This window comes from Phyllobates terribilis, unplaced genomic scaffold, assembly GCF_046119375.1.
Source record: "Phyllobates terribilis strain yellow unplaced genomic scaffold, ASM4611937v1 Scaffold_4__5_contigs__length_816908805, whole genome shotgun sequence".
NCBI classification, from domain to species: domain Eukaryota; kingdom Metazoa; phylum Chordata; class Amphibia; order Anura; family Dendrobatidae; genus Phyllobates; species Phyllobates terribilis.
This window is the reverse complement of record NW_027362764.1, coordinates 491,088,996-491,108,090: the sequence shown is the minus strand read 5'-3', so window position 1 is coordinate 491,108,090 and position 19,095 is coordinate 491,088,996. Positions and strand designations below refer to the sequence as shown.

Genomic DNA, 19,095 nt, shown 5'->3' with positions numbered 1-19,095 from the left:
GCCAACTCCTGGACAGTCTGTGGTGCAACGTGACGTTGGTGGATGGAGAGAGACATGATGTCCCAGATGTGCTCAATCGGATTCAGGTCTGGGGGACGGGTGGGCCAGTCCATAGCTTCAATGCCTTCATCTTGCAGGAACTGCTGACACACTCCAGCCACATGAGGTCTGGCATTGTCCTGCATTAGGAGGAACCCAGGGCCAACCGCATCAGCATATGGTCTCACAAAGGGTCTGAGGATCTCATCTTTGTACCTAATGGCAGTCAGGCTACCTCTGGCGAGCACATGGAGGGCTGTGCGGCCCTCAAAAGAAATGCCACCCCACACCACTACTGACCCACTGCCAAACCGGTCATGCTGAAGGATGTTCCAGGCAACAGACCGCTCTCCACTGCGTCTCCAGACTCCGTCACGTCTGTCACGTGTCACATGTGCTCAGTGTGAACCTGCTTTCACCTGAAGAGCACAGGGCGCCAGTGGCGACTTTGCCAATCCTGGTGTTCTGTGGCAAATGCCAAGCGTCCGGCACGGTGTTGGGCTGTGAGCACAACCCCCATCTGTGGACATTGGGCCCTCATATCACCCTCATGGAGTCAGTTTCTAACCATTTGTGTAGACACATGCACATTTGTGGCCTGCTGGAGGTCATTTTGCAGGGCTCTGGCAGTGCTCCTCCTGTTCCTCCTTGCACAAAGGTGGAGGTAGTGGCCCTGCGGCTGGGTTGTTGCCCTCCTACGGCCCCCTCCACGTCTTCTGGTGTACTGGCCTGTCTCCTGGTAGCGCCTCCAGCCTCTGGACACTACGCTGACAGACACAGCAAACCTTCTTGCCACAGCTCGCATTGATGTGCCATCCTGGATGAGCTGCACTACCTGAGCAACTTCTGTTGGTTGTAGAGTCAGTCTCATGCTACCACGAGTGTAAAAGCACAACCAACATTCAAAAGTGACCAAAACATCAGCCAGAAAGCATTGGTACTGAGATGAGGTCTGTGGTCCCCACCTACAGAACCACTCATTTATTGAGGGTGTCTTGATAATTGCCAATAATTTCCATCTATAGTCTATTCCATTTGCACAACAGCATGTGAAATTGATTGTCAATCAGTGTTGCTTCCTAAGTGGACAGTTTGATTTCACAGAAGTTTGATTTACTTGGAGTTATATTCTGTTTAAGTGTTACCTTTATTTTTTTGAGCAATGGCTTTGAGGGCCAAAATACAGTAGATTAGGGGCTGGGAGCCATTTTACAGCATATAGAGAGCTGTGGATGCCATCTTTGTAGCATTAATTGATGGAGGGGTAATCATAGTAATGTTATAATTTTTGAAGAATTGGGGTCACTGTTTCAGGCATGAAGAGCAGGCAGGATGAGGCTTTTGTGCAGGTTAGGAATAGATTGAGACAGTGCCTGAAATATGAGAAGTCAAATGTGTCTTTTTTGTAATCTCTGCAGACGACTCCTGGCTGGAGAAGTCGTTATGACGGTCTGGGCCAGATGAAAAAGACAAGAAAAGTAAATGACTCCATCACAAAGAAAGTCATCTGTAAGTCTCTATACTGCATATCTGTACTGTAATCTCTAATATTGTTGGCAGGACTGCTATATACCACTATACTGTCAACATATGGTGGTAATATCAGTTTCTAAGCGTTTTTTTTATTTAGTAACAGTTTAATGCATTTTAGTCATTATGTAGTGGTAGGTGTATGGCGGTATTATTGGTGTTTGTATAGCGTGTTTTGTTATGCAGAGGTAATGGTCATATTATAATACTATGTACTCACTGTAGTGGTGATGTTAGAGGACATTGTGTAGCAGTATTATTTTGGCCTTGTATAGTAGTAATTTTGATAATATTGGTCTTTGTATAGTGTGTTTTAGGGTTAGCAACAGTGGTATACTGCAATTATATATGTATAGATCCTCTTTTAAGTGACGGGGAGGTTATATGGGGATACATGTACTTTGGGGCTTGGGTCCTGGATCTTTTAGTACCCTAGCAATGCCCCTGGCTATATGTTTCTGGTCATTTTCTTGCTACATAATAAGTTTGTAGCCAGACCATGGCATTGCAAGATGGATAAACATCAGCCTGAACTTCTCAGCATTGAAGACACCAGTAATCCTGCCCAAATCCCCATCTCCATTTGCTGAAATGCAGCCCCAAAATTGCAATGAACCTCCACCATGCTTCATTGTTGATTACAGACACTTATTATTTTACCTTTCTTGAGCCCCCTCCATCAAAAAACTGCTTTCTGGTACAGCCAAACATTTCACCTCATCAATCCAGAACACCGGCTGACATTTTTCTGCATTCCTGTTCCTATGTTTTCTTGCATAGTTGAGTCACTGGTCTCATGTCTGCATCATTTTTTTTCTTTGGCTGCAATTCTTTTACAAAGACCACTTCTATCCAGACTTCTCGGATCAGTAAATGTGTGTAGCTGGGTTCCGCTTTCAATTTCAAATGGAATTAAAAAAGGACCTTTCACCAAACTTTGAATACTATGATTGCTTGCATTTCCACAATGGAGAGGCGAAAAAAAAAAAAGGAAAAAAGAAAAGTTTTATTCCACTCTGTAGCTACTATAGCATCCCGTGGCTAGTTCAACATGAAAAATTTGGTGAAAGGTCTTCTTTAAGCTAGGTGCGTCTTTAATCTGCACCAAGTTTCCTTAGCTGACCACTGCATCTAGGGTCCTCAACATTGCAAATTTTTTTGGTGCTTCTACAAAGAGCTTGATCAGCACATCTTTATCTGCATTGAAATCTTTGACTAGGAGAGATCTTACTGATGTATAACAATCTTGCGTCATGTTGCAGTGCTCAGGCTTACCTTTGTAGCAGAGCTTGGCTGTTCATGGAACAAGTTTTAAAGAGAATGTCAGTAGGATCAATCCTTCTAAGCCATCTACATGGGCATGTAGGTCATAGGAAGCTGAATACATTGCTACCTTGATGTCTGCGATCCAATGTCTTATTCTAGAGAAACAAAGTTTTTCTAATATGTAAAGAAATGAAAGGGGGAATCACCAGTGTGAGGTATGTAGATCAGGAGAGCAGTCCGTTCGTCATTACATGTCTCACTACTAATGCCCCCTTTGATTTAAATTAAGGTCTATAGGCAGAGGAGGGGGGGGGGGGGATCTGTGTCCTGCCCATAGATCTTAACAACTCATTTACATATGAAATGATCATTATCACTTGTTTGATATAATTGGTTACTTACACACATGACTATAATGCTACAAAATCCCTGACTTTGTGCAAGTGTACCTAGAAGAATTGATGCAATTGAAGGCAACAGGTGGCCACACCAAATACGGATTTGGATTTATTAATTCACTTTGCATGGTGTTAAACTAGTCATTATTTTTTCCACACCTGCCTGAAACTTTTTCACATTACTGTACATAATAGCCATGCAGAAGGGAGCAGACACAGATACACAGAAATACCATGGAATGGAATCAATGCATTTTACCCTAATTCTTTACCACATGCAAACAACTAAAGACCCATCATGTGTGAAAACTAAAAAAAAAAAAGAAAAAATTACATGTTTTCAGTATTTTGCCAACGCTAACTAGGAATAGGTTTAGCGTCAAATAGCTATTATTCCCAATAGCTGAGCTACAGTAAAAAGCAGAAACCCTCACCACGTGTTAGGCTGTTGTGTTCTATAATTCAAAATAAAGTGATTAAATTTACAGCACAGATCAAGCTTAGGCTATGCCATAATTATCTATCCATCTAGTGTGTTTATATACATATATTTATTTACGCCTGTGAAGTTTGAGATTTTGAACGGTCATTAACTACACCATTCAGAGTCGCCGAGCCCTCTGTATAATGGCCTATATGGGCCTCCCATCCTCCTGGCCTATATGGGCCTCCCATCCTCCTGGCCTATATGGATCCCCCATCCTCCTGGCCTATATGGGTCCCCCATCCTCCTGGCCTATATGGGCCCCCCATCCTCCTGGCCTATATGGGCCCATATAGTCACCACATAGAAAAAACAAACACTTGTACTTACCTTCTCTGCGCTCCCACGCAGTGCTGCGTCCTGTTGAGTGTGTTCAGGGCATAGGAGATTAATGAACTCCCTGCTGTGCCCTGAAAAAGTTGGCAGTGAGCAGTTATCTGCAGGCTGTACTGTAATACTGACAGACTGTAATCACCGCCCTCCCCCAGATACTCACCTCACCCGTTACCTCCACTCCCTGGCACCTCCTCTCCCCAGCAGCTTCTGTCATCACACGCACTGAGCAGTATGTGCGATGACAGGGAAAAATGAAGCACACAGCAAACACTGTTGGCTTCATAAAGATGGCCGCTATCTCCTCCCACAGCTGTGACCTGGACAGCCCAGTAGGCGTGCCCAAATGATTTCTAGAGGCAGGAGGAGCGGCCTCAATGCAGGAGATGCAGTCGTCATCCGACCGCAGTCTCTTATGCCCAGGGCTGCCGTATTTGAGGAGTAACTTTTGTGCTCAAATAAATAAACAAAAAACACTATCTAAAGAATTACATTTAATTTTGTATTAAAAATAATTGATAATATAATCAATAATTATTAATACAATATTAAAAGTTGCGGCACCTTACCTTTAAAGTACAGAGGAAGTAATGGTTTAAGAGGAAAATATGCAACTTGATACAAGCACCACATAGAATGCCTACAGCTCTGCAAGATGGGATTAAAAGGACTGTCACCATACAGGTTCTGAGCAAACAGTTTTGCCATTTGAATGAGTTCTTAGTCTGATGTGAATATTTTCTTTCAACTTTAAAAAATATTGCAGACATAGAGTGCAATAATAGGAGAGCTCCATGAATGAATAACTTTTTTTGTTAGATAAAAATGAGAAGGGCACCCGGGCATTTAATCAATAAGATCTATGCCAAAACCTTCAAAGCTTGCATTTTTACTCCAGATACTTAATACACGTGATTTTTTTCAATATTTCAAAAACATACCATTACAGTGTCATAGAAATCGTCTGCAAGTGCTAAAATTGTGGATCTGTCGTCCATACAAATCTTCAAGAATTCCAGGGTTCTTTCGAACCATAAGACCATGTAGTGGAAAAAGAAAAAAGATCTGTTACTCGTGTAGTCATTAAAAAAAAAAAAAAAAAAAAAAAAAAAAAAAGCTTAGTCTAGCATTGGTTATTACAAAAAAAAAGCTAATATTCCAAAAAGTATAAAAAAAATAAAAATCCACGAAATGTGTGTGCAATGCAATATACAAGTCAAAAATAAATCAAAATGCAACGGGAAGGCATGCTAAAGTAATCGTGCCAATAGGCTATGTTGTCCAATTGGGGAGGCATAGAATCAGAATGGGTTCACTTTGCCATCAGCCAAAATGATCCCCCAAAAATATTCTTATTTGTTTTCCTGTGCAATAACTAGATAGGGAAAACTTCAACAAGTCTAAAAGTACTGCAAGTTTATCACAGTTTATGCCGGCTGGTAAATTTGGCACATCTAGACATGCTTGTTTAGGTTTGCACCCCCTCTTCATTGGTTCGCTTCTACAGTAGATCAATATTTTGCACCAGAATTTGGGTGCATTATAAGCTATAGCCTTCCCACAAAACAACATCCCAATTTGTGAGGGAGCAGCAATAGGTAGGGAATAATTTATTTTACAGATGCTGATCCAGTTTACTGATGACAACATGCTAAACCCCACAGAGCTGTAAAGCTATGTTCACACATGTTGAGTTTTTCAGCGGTTTTTTGCTGCAGATTCTTATGCAAATTTTCAGCTGTATTTTGCAGTACCAGCAAAGTCACTAAGAAACCAGAATTCTCTGTTCACACACCTTTTTTTTGTTGCGTATTTTGTGCCTTGGTTGGGTTTTTGGAAAATAGAGCATGTCACTTCTTTCAGCGTTTTTCACTCATTGGAAGTAATGGAAAAAGCACTGAAAAAAAACATGGTGTGAACATAGCCATCAGGTTTTGCTGCGTTTTTTTAGTGAAAATAAGCAAGTACAGCAGTATGTGAAACTCATTTATTTTTGTGATTAACCATCTTGTCTTGGTGACCAAGATGGTTGTTTGTATTAGTAAAGTTTAATTAATTAATGATGTGTACTACAGTGGTGGCCAAAAGTATTGGCACCCCTGCAATTCTGTCAGATAATACTCAAGTTTCTTCCTGAAAATGATTGCAATCACAATTCTTTGGTATTATTATCTTCATTTAATTTGCTTGCAAGGAAAAAACACAAAAGAGAATGAAGCAAAAATCAAATCATTGATCATTTCACACAAAACTTCAAAAATGGGCCAGACAAAAGTATTGGCACCCTCAGCCTAATACTTGGTTGCACAACCTTTAGCCAAAATAACTGCGAACAACTGCTTCCGGTAACCATCAATGAGTTTCTTACAATGCTCTGCTGGAATTGTAGACCATTCTTCTTTGGCAAACTGCTCCAGGTCCCTGATATTTGAAGGGTGCCTTCTCCAAACTGCCATTTTGAGATTTCTCCACAGGTGTTCTATGGGATTCAGGTCTGGACTCATTGCTGGCCACCTTAGAAGTCTCCAGTGCTTTCTCTCAAACCATTTTAAAGTGCTTTTGGAAGTGTGTTTTGGGTCATTGTCCTGCTGGAAGACCAATGACCTCTGAGGGAGACCCAGCTTTCTCACACTGGGCCCTACATTTTGCTGCAAAATATGTTGGTAGTCTTCAGACTTCATAATGCCATGCACACGGTCAAGCAGTGCAGTGCCAGAGGCAGCAAAGCAACCCCAAAACATCAGGGAACCTCCGCCATGTTTGACTGTTGGGACTGTGTTCTTTTCTTTGAATGCCTCTTTTTTTTCCTGTACACTATGTTGATGCTTTTTCCCAAAAAGCTCTACTTTTGTCTCATCTGACCAGAGAACATTCTTCCAAAACATTTTAGGCTTTCTCAGGTAAGTTTTGGCAAACTCCAGCCTGGCTTTTTTATGTCTCGGGGTAAGAAGTGGGGTCTTCCTGGGTATCCTACCATACAGTCCCTTTTCATTCAGACGCCGACGGACAGTACGGGTGACACTGTTGTACCCTCGGACTGCAGGGCAGCTTGAACTTGTTTGGATGTAAGTCGAGGTTCTTTATCCACCATCTGCACAATCTTGCGTTGAAATCTCTCGTCAATTTTTCTTTTCCGTCCGCGTCTAGGGAGGTTAGCCATAGTGCCATGGGCTTTAAACTTCTTGATGACACTGCGCACGGAAGACACAGGAACATTCAGGTCTTTGGAGATGGACTTGTAGCCTTGAGATTGCTCATGCTTCCTCACAATTTGGTTTCTCAAGTCCTCAGACAGTTCTTTGGTCTTCTTTCTTTTCTCCATGCTCAATGTGGTACACACAAGGACACAGGACAGAGGTTGAGTCAACTTTAATCCATGCTAACTGGCTGCAAGTGTGATTTAGTTATTGCCAACACCTGTTAGGTGCCATATTTAAGTTACAGGTGCTGTTAATTACACAAATTAGAGAAGCATCACAGATTTTTCAAACAGTGCCAATACTTTTGTCCACCCCCTTTTTTAGGTTTGGTGTGGAATTATATCCAATTTGACTTTAGGACAATTCTTTTTGCGTTTTTTCATTGAAGATAAATTAAATGAAGATAATACCAAAGAATTTGTGATTGAAATCATTTTCAGGAAGAAACTGAGTATTATCTGACAGAATTGCAGGGGTGCCAATACTTTTGGCCACCACTGTATGTAAACATTAGCTGAGCTACTTGTGAGATTGAACAATACCTGTGGCCCAATGAGGTGTGAAATTGAACAAGGCCTGTGCAACTGAATGGCAGACCATAGTGTGAAAGTAAATAGTGTCATACAAACTCCGTGCATTGCCAGTGTCTAAACTATTGCTGAACAATTCACCTCCCCCACTATGCCAAAACCAGAATGATTTTTTTTTTCCCACAGAACTTTATGTACATGCATAAATAGAGATAGAATGACCGTGAAAAAAAAAAAAAAACGCTGAAAAACCTGCGTTTTTGACGCAGTTGGTTTTTGCTGCAGATTTATGATGCTGAAAAAACCCAACATGTGTGAACATAGGCTATAAAGGATGTATAGTAAACCGTTATGCGCAGGTCACAATATTTTTGTGAACACTAATGGAATATAAATTTTAGAAAGCATAGTGATAGAACAAGAATTGTTAAAGTGGCACTTATCTTAGAAACGAGGCCTTGTTTAATCAAGGATGAACCTTCCTGGCAGTCACCCTTGCAGAAATGCTGTATGCATATCATCGCTCGAGATACATTTTGAAATTCATTTCGATCTAACTCCTACAATATAAACAATTGTGTAATATCCGAAGCACAGCTGTGGTAAGGAATAAGTGCACAGTCACATACCCACCTTATTTATTAACCTGTCCAGTTGGTTTAAGACAAGCTTGCAGCATCTCTGTGATGACCATATTGGCTTACGCTCTAATAATTCACAAATTTTCTGAAACTCTTTGCCCTTAAAAGCATCAGTGATGAGAGTTTCCAGCTACAATTAAAAAAAATATATATATATCCATTTCAAATTAATTGTTACTACAACCACCATCACTAATGCTACCTTTTTAGATCATAGGAACAATAAAAATTACAGCTAAAATAATTATGTATTCTAAAATGAAAATTTTACGATACATGTTAAATGTGTAGTCAATATGTGGCACCCAGCTGCGCTTGGAGCCACAGATCCTAGGGGGCTGCATTGAAGGATTCCTCCACAAGAGGCCCCCACAGCATACACACACCTCCACCTTCCACCTCAGACCACCAGAGGGAGCCCGGATAGGGATATAAATAGGGAAGGTGGAGCTAGGCAGTTCAGTTCCTAGCCTGCTAGAGTACAGAGCAGCTAGGGAGTTCCTGCTCAGACACAGAAGGAGTCAGTGCAATTGAGCCAGAGCCTAGCAGTTCCTGCAGAAAGAGTTCAGTACAGTCTGTAGAGTGAATCCAGACTAGAACTCACAGAGCTCAGGATAGAGAGCTAGGAGTGTGCCGACACTCAGAGCGGCGAAGAAGAGCAACGTCCCGGCTGCAGTGTGTGTAGCCTAGTGAGGGCCCGAGCGGGGCCGAAGGAGAGTGGAAAAGGAGTAGCAGTGGGGGCAGAAGAGCTTACCCAGCTCACCCCGAAACATATACCGGACACCGGGTCCGAGCTTACCGGGATCTCTACGACCCAGTAAGGCATAACCGGAACCCCTGGCGAACTACATGTCCCAGGATCACCAAAAGCTAATACGTACCAGGGTCAGGAATCAGGGAGACCCCAAAGAATAGGGAGAGTGATCTCCAACAGAAGGCCCTACCACAAGGTCAGCAGGTGCAAGACAGAGACAAAGTTAGGCCTAGCTCCAGGCAGGTCAGAAACTTACTACACGAAGGCAAGAGACAGGAGGCCCTATACCCGCTCACTGGGGAGGCTCCTGAAATGCACCCTTCACCCTACAGTGCTCCGGAATGTGCCTGAATATCAATCAGTAAAAGGTACTGAAGTGACTATCGTGTCCGTCCCTGTTCTTGCTCTGACCCGGCTGGCTCTAACCTGTCCTGCATCCCCCCTCTCCATATACTGCCCTGAGGCCTAGCTCCACCTGTGGGGAGCTATCCCATCTTAGCTATCCGTAACACCGGCCTCAGTGGACTGAGACAGCGCTGGTGTCCATCACCGGAAACCGTAGGTGGCGTAGTCGAAATACCACTCAACCCTGAAAGCCCATTACATCTTTTATGTGACCGCCTTGGGCACGGAACGGGTCTAGGCCACGACTGCATCCCCCCCAACATTTGACCCGGCTCCGAGTAACCCCACTTCCCAGGGTGAGGGCTGAGGGCGTCACAACTTGGCGTAGTCGGCAGGATTGCGTGCCCGCAGCAACAGAAAAAGAAAATCCCCATTGCTACCGGGCACTGTGCGCCTTTTCACTCAAAGACTGTCGTTTTACACTTCACGTGGCACCGCCCAAGAAGAACGGACGCCATTATGTGCAAAAACAACAGCAACCAAAGTCCTCCCATCGTGGGCCTGGCTCCCCAAAGGCGCCAAAAGTGCAGACCGCCCCCTCCAGCAGAGACCGTCTGCATAGTAGTGTCCGTCAAGACGGATGGGACGTCCCAAGGAGTGCCCGTCAGCCAGTCCTGCCCTCGCCTGGGTGTATTCGCATTCACACCCGGACTGGTCCGCGAAGAAAGAGGACCAACGGCGGCTCCCGCTAACGCTGTTGCCAGCACCCCCACGGTTGCCTGTCTAGGAGGAGAGGAGAGTAGATGTGACAACTGGGGGGGGACCTCTAGTGTGACACTGGAGTCTGGACTTCCTTGTACATAGTTTTGTATCTATTTAGGTGCTCCCTATTGGTATTATGCAGAACCCCTTCTACTTCTACCTCTGACCTCGGAAGCGAAACCTGTCTGAAGTGGCTCTAGTGGGGGTCCGACTCGGGATCTCCATGCCCTGCAGTCACCCTGGGGCCTGCGTTGGGGGTTTGGGACAGGTCCCTCATGCTGCTGAACTGACACTTTCTGCTGCATTTTCTATTGATCTGTCTATATGCATAATGTCTCTTTACTGTTTTTCTACATTTATACTGTATATATATATTTTATGCAGCGTTTAAAGTGTCCTTACCTCCCATAAAGGGAAGATCGTTTTATTGTTATACAAAAATTTGAAATGTCTGTACCACTTTTTACTCTTTTGCAGCCCGCGGACGTGCTGTGTTTCACCAGGGGGGAATGTGGCACCCCTGAGGGTTCAGTCGCCACAGGGGTACTGCACCTCAGTAGAGGTGTGGTATCTCCTCTTCCAGGTAAGGATGGAGCACTTTTAAGGACCCTACTTCACCATTAAACACTACACCACTCCTGTCCAGAGGGGGGTTTTAAGGCACCATAGTGCTGCCCCAGCTGGGATAGAGGAGATGGGGGGAACCAAAGATAGGGGGAACCATGTAGTGGGTGAGGGTGGAGGACACACTTTTAGGATGCACTCATTGATTCATATATAACCAACGGCCATCTTAAGTTCAAGGTCTTTGGTTGTGGGTCTTCGGCTGGAAGGCAGCGCAGGGCCTCATCTGGCTGGTGGCTTACGGTCCTTGGTCTCAGGACTCGAGACGAGGGGCGGGGTGGAGTGATAGGCGGTGGAGTATTGGCGCCTCCACCCCGGCCAGGGTCCCAGAAGCAAGAAGGCCAAAGCGGGGAGCAGAGGAGAAAGCTCCGTAGGCGGGGAGCAGAGGAGGAAGCTCCGTAGGCGGGGAGCAGAGGAGGAAGCTCCGTAGGCGGGGAGCAGAGGAGGAAGCTCCGTAGGCGGGGAGCAGAGGAGACAAGCTCCACAGGCAAAAGGATCCCAGGAGGGATACGGACAGAGCGGCATACGCCACCTGTATTTCTTCACTCTAGCCAGGCCAGAGGGACTCCTGCTGCAAGAGGGGTGACCGGCCCCCGATATCTGACTGTGTACTTCACGTCACTGTTGGAAAGCCCGGCGGCTTAGTGAATCCCAGAGGGGGGGGGGGGGGGGACACAAGCGGGAGGAGAAGGAGAAAGTGAGGGAGAAGGAGAGGAACACACCAACGGGGTCTTGACAGGTGCTCCTGATCTATCTGGAAAGTGCTGGACCCCCTTCCTGGTGGCCGCAGCACGCCATGAGGAGCAGAGGGAAGCTTTGGGGCTAAAGTTCATCTTAATGTGAGTAAAAACCCTGGATGACTTCACACCCCGCTTCAGCCTGTTATTTACTGCGCGGCACTGCACCCAACATCCTTCCTCACACTGCCCTGAGGCCTGCTCCGCCTGCGGGGAGCCGTCCCATCTTAGCTGTCCGTAACACTGGCCTCAGTGAACTGAGACAGCGCTGGTGTCCATCACCGGAAACCGTAGGTGGCGTAGTCAAAATACTACTCAACCCTGAAAGCCCATTACATCTTTTATGTGACCACCCTGGGTCACTAGTTGGTAGTAGAGGTCCGGGCTGCCTGGAAGCAAGTTGGGAATCTACCTCACCAGGTGAAGTTATAGGCCTTCCCTTTGCGCTAATCTCTTTGGCCCTGCTGCTTGTAGCTATGCTGTGGCCCTCGTCCCTGAGTAAAACGTCTTTGTGCTCACCCATTGCAGCTCGGGCCTTCCTGGAGTGTCGCTCCCACGTGGCGGTGCTGGGCCCTATCGTGCTGCTGAGCCTCTGGGCGTCTGATGGGGCCAGGAGACCTGCAGTCTCCAGCCCTCCGGTTTCAGCTGCTGGGCCTTCAGTGCCCCACAACCTCGGACTCCGGACTTCTGCGCTTCTCTCCTCTGGGGTGAACTGCCGTGCAGCTACACTCTAGGTCTTTCCTCGTCGACTTCCTGACTTAAACTCCTCTCTGCTCTCCTTACACTAACTAATCCTGCCTCCAGATCCCAGTTGCTAAGGGGAGGAGCTCCCCTTGCTGGTCTGGAGCCAGGAAAGTGTTGCATGCTAGCAAAACCTGATTAGGGGACCCCTCCTTACTTCCAGGCATGGCATCACCCCCTTGTGAGGGAGGCAATGCCACTGTGGCAACCGGACCCCTGGGGTGCCACACATAGCTCTCTATTCAAATAGTATATCAAATGTAGCCGAGCAAGGTACTCTATGCCATGAAGGTCTAAAGGGAAAATACCCTTTTAATTTTATTTTGTTACGGTCAGTTATGATCAAGGGTATGGGGGTGATTTTGACCTCCAAGATCCCCGAAAATCATCAAAATGTGCAGGGCTACTTCAGCATTGCATTCCCAACATCATTATGTCCTGCTACCAGCTGTGCAGGGAACTTCAAAACTCCATGGGTGAATGCTGCAGCCCTGTGTGCACAGCCAGTGGCGTCACTATGCAAATAAAATCTTTAAGGTCCCCATTTATCATTTGCATTAATTTTTTTTTGTCTTGTGGTAGTCAATGAAATTTGTCATTTTTTTGCAACATTTAAAAACATAAAAAAAAAAAGAAATCAAGCGTATGCATTTTAGATACACCAAAATTTTGCGACTTAAAAAAAAAATTTGCAATTGACAAACTGTAAAACAAAAACCACGGCCAGAATGACAAATGGAGGGGGACAATTATAAAAAACACACACACACACACACACACACACACACACACACACACACACACACACACACACACTAAAAAACCCTCAAATTAAAGAAACATTGGAGCAAATAAAACAGGATAAGAATACCAAAAACTACACAGAAATAAAAATGGCAGTTACTTCCCGATAACGGGATTTCTTGGAGCCCGTGACTACACCAGAGAGAGGGTATCAGCCCTTCAAAGACAGAAAACCTACAGAATAAAAGGGCAGTACCTCCCCCTCGCATCAGTTTGTTTACAGAGCACGAGAGGACCACCAAGGTTATTACAACAACCGATCATAATCAAAATGCTTATTAAAAAAACACCCTGTGATCAACACAGACAATAAAAAGTGTGCTCACCCACACGTGACAGGAGGGAATATAAGGGTGCTGTCACGTTAAGTAACTAGGTCTTTCTCTTCTCCCATGAGAGCACCACAGAAAGAATTGCAGAGAATTAGAATTCAGGGAGGGACCATAGCCTGCAGAACCCTTCTCCCAAGGTGAGATCAGAGGAAGAGGCCAGATCCAACTGATGGTCTTCTCCCTCAACTTTTTACAAACGCCATGTTGCAGTCTTGCAGATTTGCTTTATGGAAATGTGGCGCCCCTGAGGGTTCAGTCACCACAGAGGTATTGCATCTCACCCAGAGGTGCGGTATCTCACTCTCAGGTAAGGAAGGAGTACAGCTCAGGACCCTAACTCTACATCCACTACACCACATTTCCGGGGGACAGGACGACAATGCTCCTACGGGAGAGCACAACTGTCCCTGATCCCTGGCTGGAGTGGGGGGGACCACCTAGAGAGGGGGAACTAGGTAGTGGAGGACATAGATTCTGGGAGCACTGGAGTAGGAGGTATAAAAGTAAGGAACCATTTTGGTTCAGGGTGAGAAGTGGGTAGAGTCAGACTGAGGTGCTGACAGGGGGCAGGGGCTCTGTACAAGCTCTGCTCCACAGGCGGGCCTAGTCAGCAGGCCTGAGCCTGGGAGAGAGAAAGAGGGAGCAGGAAGGCTCCAGGAACCAAAGGGACCCTAGGGGTACGGGCCATGCAACCGCCACCCGTACGCCCATCGCTGCCAGGAGGTAGGGGGGGGGGGGGGGGGTCGTCAGGCCAGGAGAAGGGTACCGGATCCCTCAACCAGCAGAGACTACAGGGCGCAACTGGGAACCGGAGGCGGCAGCACTTCAAGTACAGTAGGCCGCCCACACCAGCCACTAGGAAAGTAGCCACATAGGGCCAGGGGACAGAACACACGTCGCCCGCTAAGGCCCGAGGACACTGGACAGAGGTGCCGCTAGGTGTGAGGTACAAGGAGAGAGGCCAGAGAGGACACACTGAAGGGGGTCCTGCTAAATGCTCCAGAGATACCGGAGGGTCGACCGAGCCCCTTACTGCGTGAGCACAGGACGCCGTGGGCTCTTACACTGGCCCTGTAAGTGGAACTGCTTAACCGTGAGTAAAAGCTCTGGGACTGCATCATCTGGACTCTGTGATTCTTCTTGCACCGCGATACCTTGCACCATCACCCCCATCATCCCTACACGCTGCCCTGAAGCTACACTCTTCCTGTGGGGAGTTACACTACCTAGCTGCGCATATCACCAGCTTCAGCGGACTGCTCCGCAGCGGCAGTTCTCAATAACCGCATTCCACAGGTGGTGTAGTCCGACTATTTAAACTAGATACACAGACTACTCTGGTTTGACTGCCCTGGGTCACGGACCGGGTCACCGCCACGGTGACTACAACCCCCAGCATTTACAAGGCCCGGCTCCGGGTATCCCCACGGCCCAGGGGGCGCGTCAGAAACATCTGAATTCTCCACCCAGGAGGTTGCTACTGCTCTTGTTGAGCGAGCTCTTAATCCTCTGGAAAGACATTCCCACTCGACGAATAGGATAGAGTGATGGCCTCCCTATTCCACCTTGCTAACATGCTTTTTGAGGCCTTGAGCCCCTTTCTAGGTCCCTGAAAATAAACAAATAGAAACCTATCCTTCCTACAAATCTGAGTGTCTTCTAAGTACTGAACCAGACACCTTCTTACATCTAATGTATGAATCTTCCCCTCCATAATATTTTTGGGGTTGGAACAAAAAGGACGGAATGACTACTTCCTGTGATCTATGGAAACGTGACGCAACCTTAGGTAGATAGGGTCATTCTTAAACCAGACCCAGCCCATCATCTAGAATTTGAGTAAAGGGAGGGCCTGCAGAAAGTCTGAATATCGCTAACCCTGTAGGCCGATTTTAATACCACTAGAAGAGCCGTCTTAAGTGATAGGGTCTTAAGGGATGTTGAATTTAAAGGCTCAAATGAAGAGTTGGTTAAGGCTGTCAGAACCAAATTCACATCTCATGCAGATTGGTTACCCGAGTATGATACACCAGCCCCTGGGAGAGAAGCTCCAGAACCACCCAGTGGGCCGGTGATTGACATCATCCTTAACCAGGAGAACCATGTCTTTCTTGGCCAGAATGGGGTAATCAGTATAACTCTTGCTCTGTCCCCTCTGATTTTTCTTAGGACAGCTGGGGTTAAAATAACTGGGAGAAAGGCATAAGCCAAACTATGATTCCAAGGAATCAGGAAGGTATCCAGGGCCCAAGGGCTCCCCCTGGGATCTACGGACCAAAATTCTTTTACTCTTTTGTTCCGACTATTGGCAAAAAGGTCTATGACCGGAAGGCCCCACATATTTACAATCTGGTTGAATATGGATTGTTTCAATACAGATTGGCCCTGTCTTAACTGGTTTTGGCTCAAAGTCTGCTGTGTAATTTTCTTCACATTTTTAAGTGGAGTGCTGATAGTGACAGGAGATTGACTTCCACTATCTGAAAAACGCAGCCCGATTCTTCCATAAAGGGCCTTGACCAGGTTCCGCCTTGATGGTTCAGATAAGCCACCACTACTTTGTCTGAAAACACATGGTGGCCCTGAAAGGAATTTAATAGTTCTCCCAAAGCACATTCCACTGCCAACAGTTCCTTCATGTTTGAGGAGATACCGTATTTTTCAAACCATAAAAGACTCACTTAATCCCCCAAATTTGGGAGAAAAATGGGGGGTGCGTCTTATGGTCCGAACATTACTTGTGGTGGTGGTGGAGCGGGATCGTAGGGCCTTCCCTCCATCAGGAACGCGATGGTGGTAGCGGCAGCAAAATAAGAGGTGAGGCAGAATGGCTGGGACCGGGACTTGGGGACTTGTGCCTGGCCGGTACTGGGGCCGGTGTCAGGCGGCGAAGCAGAGCGGCCTGCGCAGCTTTCCGGTGTACGCGGACATCTTCCTAGAGCTGTGATCTACAGGAAAACGGCCGCCCGAGCCGGCGCATGCGCAGACCGGGAGCTCCATCGGGCATTTTCCTGTTAATCAGAGCTCTAGAAAGATGGCCGCGCATACCACAAAGCTGTGCAGGCCGCTCTGCTTCGCCGCTTACAGCCCGACACCGGCCCCAGCCCCATTACTGGCCAGACAGAGGTCCCTGGCCCCAGGTCTCTGACCACAGGCGCAGACCGGGCGCTCCAGTGGCCATTTTCCTCTAGATCACCGCTCTAGAAAGATGGCCGCGCACACCGAAAAGCTGCGCAGGTCGCTCATAGCCAGACACTGGCCCCAGTACCGGCCAGCCACAGGCGCCGCCCTCAGCCACAGGCCCCGGCCAGGCTAAGGGCCCCAGCCCGGCACAGGCTCCACAGCATCTCACCTCTTCTGCTGCAGCCGCCGGGTTCCTGAGGGAGGGAACGAAGGGCCCTGCAATCCTGCTCCACCGCCTCAACTCCCCACTGCTGGAGCACCGGCGTTTTGCATCCAGGGTCCGTAGCATTCCTCCATGTCCGCCGGCTTCCTGAGGGACCCTGCCTCCTGTGACCCTTGCTCCACCGCCCCCGTACCTATTCAGACTATAAGATGGACCCCCATCTGATAGAAAAAAAAATATTTTTTATTTTCCACCCCAACACTTGGGGTACATCTTATGGTCCGGTGCATCTTATTGTCCGAAAAATACGGTAACTACCTGGTCTCCTGTCCAAACTCCCTGAACTATTATGTCTTTTAGATGAGCCCCCCCCAAACCCCTGGGGCTTGCATCCGTAGTCACCACATGAGTAATCCTGTTTACCGAAGGAACTCCCCTTGCCATCTTCCCTACCATTAACCACCAACCCAGGGAATGAGTAGTTCTTGAAGACATCTGCTCTTCTAGATGTACTCCCAGGAAAATATCATTTCCTAAGATATCCCATTGTAGTTCCCTGGTGTGAATCTGTGCCCAAAGTAATGTAGGGGGATTTTAATGCCCGTGATTCCTGGTCGACAATCCTTTCTATTTTTTACTCTGGAAGGCGACATTCCTGCTTTTTGAAGTCTATTATGAGTCCTCCTATATGTGATTTGGCTCGACTTTTGATTATTTTGAAGAGCCATCCTAAGTCTGTTAAGGAAGTCATGACCCCTTCCAGCAGTTTTCTGCAATGCTGAACTGAGCTGCCTACTACCAAAAAGTAATCTAGATAAGGATTAATCAGGAAGTCTTTCTCCCTCAGGTGTGCCATTACTTCCACAATCAGTTTGGTAAACACCTGAGGAGCCATCGCTAGGCCGAACGGAAGGGCTTTTTTCTGAAAGGGTCTGATTATCTCACTTATGGTGAGCGCTACCCTGAGGAACTTTTGGTAACCTTTGTGTATGGGAATATGATAGTATGCGTTTCTCAAGTCTAGGACTGTCATAATCTGGAAAGAGTATTTTTACAGTCTTTATTGACTGCATTTTGAAAGTCCTAAATCCTCAGGAATTTGTTCAACCTTTTCAGGGGATGATTGTCCTGAAGGCTCCATCCAGCTTTTTTTTTTTACCAGAAACAATGGGGAGTAAAGTACTTTCCTTTTTTCCTGGGAGGGAACCTCCTGGACGACTGCTTTGCTTTCCAAGTATAGAACTTCGGACTCTAGGACTAGTTGTTCCTCTGGTGAAGACTGCAGAGGAGTCACGGTGAAGTTTGGATGGGGAACTGTCTGAAACGCCAATTTTGGGCTTTTTTTAAGCCCAATATCCAGGAGCTGCTGGAAATCCTTTCCCAGGCAGGGAAGATAGTCTTCCCCTTGTGGAAAAACATCACTGGGAGGGCTCCTTATTGTCATGGGAGGGGACTCTGAATAGAAAGCCTCTACCTTTTTTCCTTCTATCCTCCCACTTGTCCTGATCTCTGGGGGGGGGGGGTAGGGGGTCTCCCCCAATTAAATTTCCTACTCCAAAAGGACTTCTTATATGAGGGGATAGAGAGGTTGGGGAATCCTTTCTTACTACCTTTTCAAGAAGATCATCCAATGTTGGCCCAAACAAAAATTTGCGCTCACAGGGAATGGAGCAGAGTTTAGACTTTGGTTGAAGATCTCCAGGCCAACATTTTAGCCAGAGGATCCTACGAGCCACAGTAGATAAAGCTGCCGACCTGGCTGCTAGCCTAACCGAATTGTCAGAAGCAACAACAAGGAATGCAGCAGCACCTCGCATTAAAGGAATGGAGTCTAACATGTTATCCCTAGTTATCTTGTCCCAGAGCTGTTTCTCTAAATGATCTAGCCTAGCCAGCATCATTGAATCAATGGTGCTATATAAAATAAAATAATAATAATAATATATTATTAATTATTATTATTATTATTATTATTAATAGCCAGATCATTATTGATCTTGCCGTGCAGGTTGCTGCTACAGCTGGCTTCAGACCCCCACCCGAAGCTTCCCATGAACCCTTAAGGAAGGCATCCATCTTTTTATCTAGGGGATCTTTCAATACTCCCATGTCCTTAAAGGGTAGGCAAACTTTTTAGAGGCTTTAGCAATAGCTATGTCTCATTTTGGGGGTTTTGTCCCAGGATGATGAGGATGAATAGTCAAAAGGAAATTCCCTCTTGAAAGACGG

At 46.5% G+C, this 19,095-nt stretch overlaps 1 protein-coding gene across 1 annotated transcript in view; it reads right to left on the bottom strand.

Annotated features, from left to right (window-relative positions):
- Nucleotides 1-19,095, bottom strand: part of SYCP2L (synaptonemal complex protein 2 like) — a 250,185-nt gene that overhangs the window by 230,473 nt on the left and 617 nt on the right. The window contains exons 2-5 of the mRNA XM_073676941.1: nt 18,477-18,780; nt 17,666-17,902; nt 8,427-8,551; nt 4,992-5,115 (exon numbers count right to left, since the gene is read on the bottom strand). Coding sequence (XP_073533042.1) covers nt 4,992-5,115; nt 8,427-8,551; nt 17,666-17,902; nt 18,477-18,780 — 790 coding nt within the window. The remainder of the gene's footprint in view (nt 1-4,991; nt 5,116-8,426; nt 8,552-17,665; nt 17,903-18,476; nt 18,781-19,095) is intronic.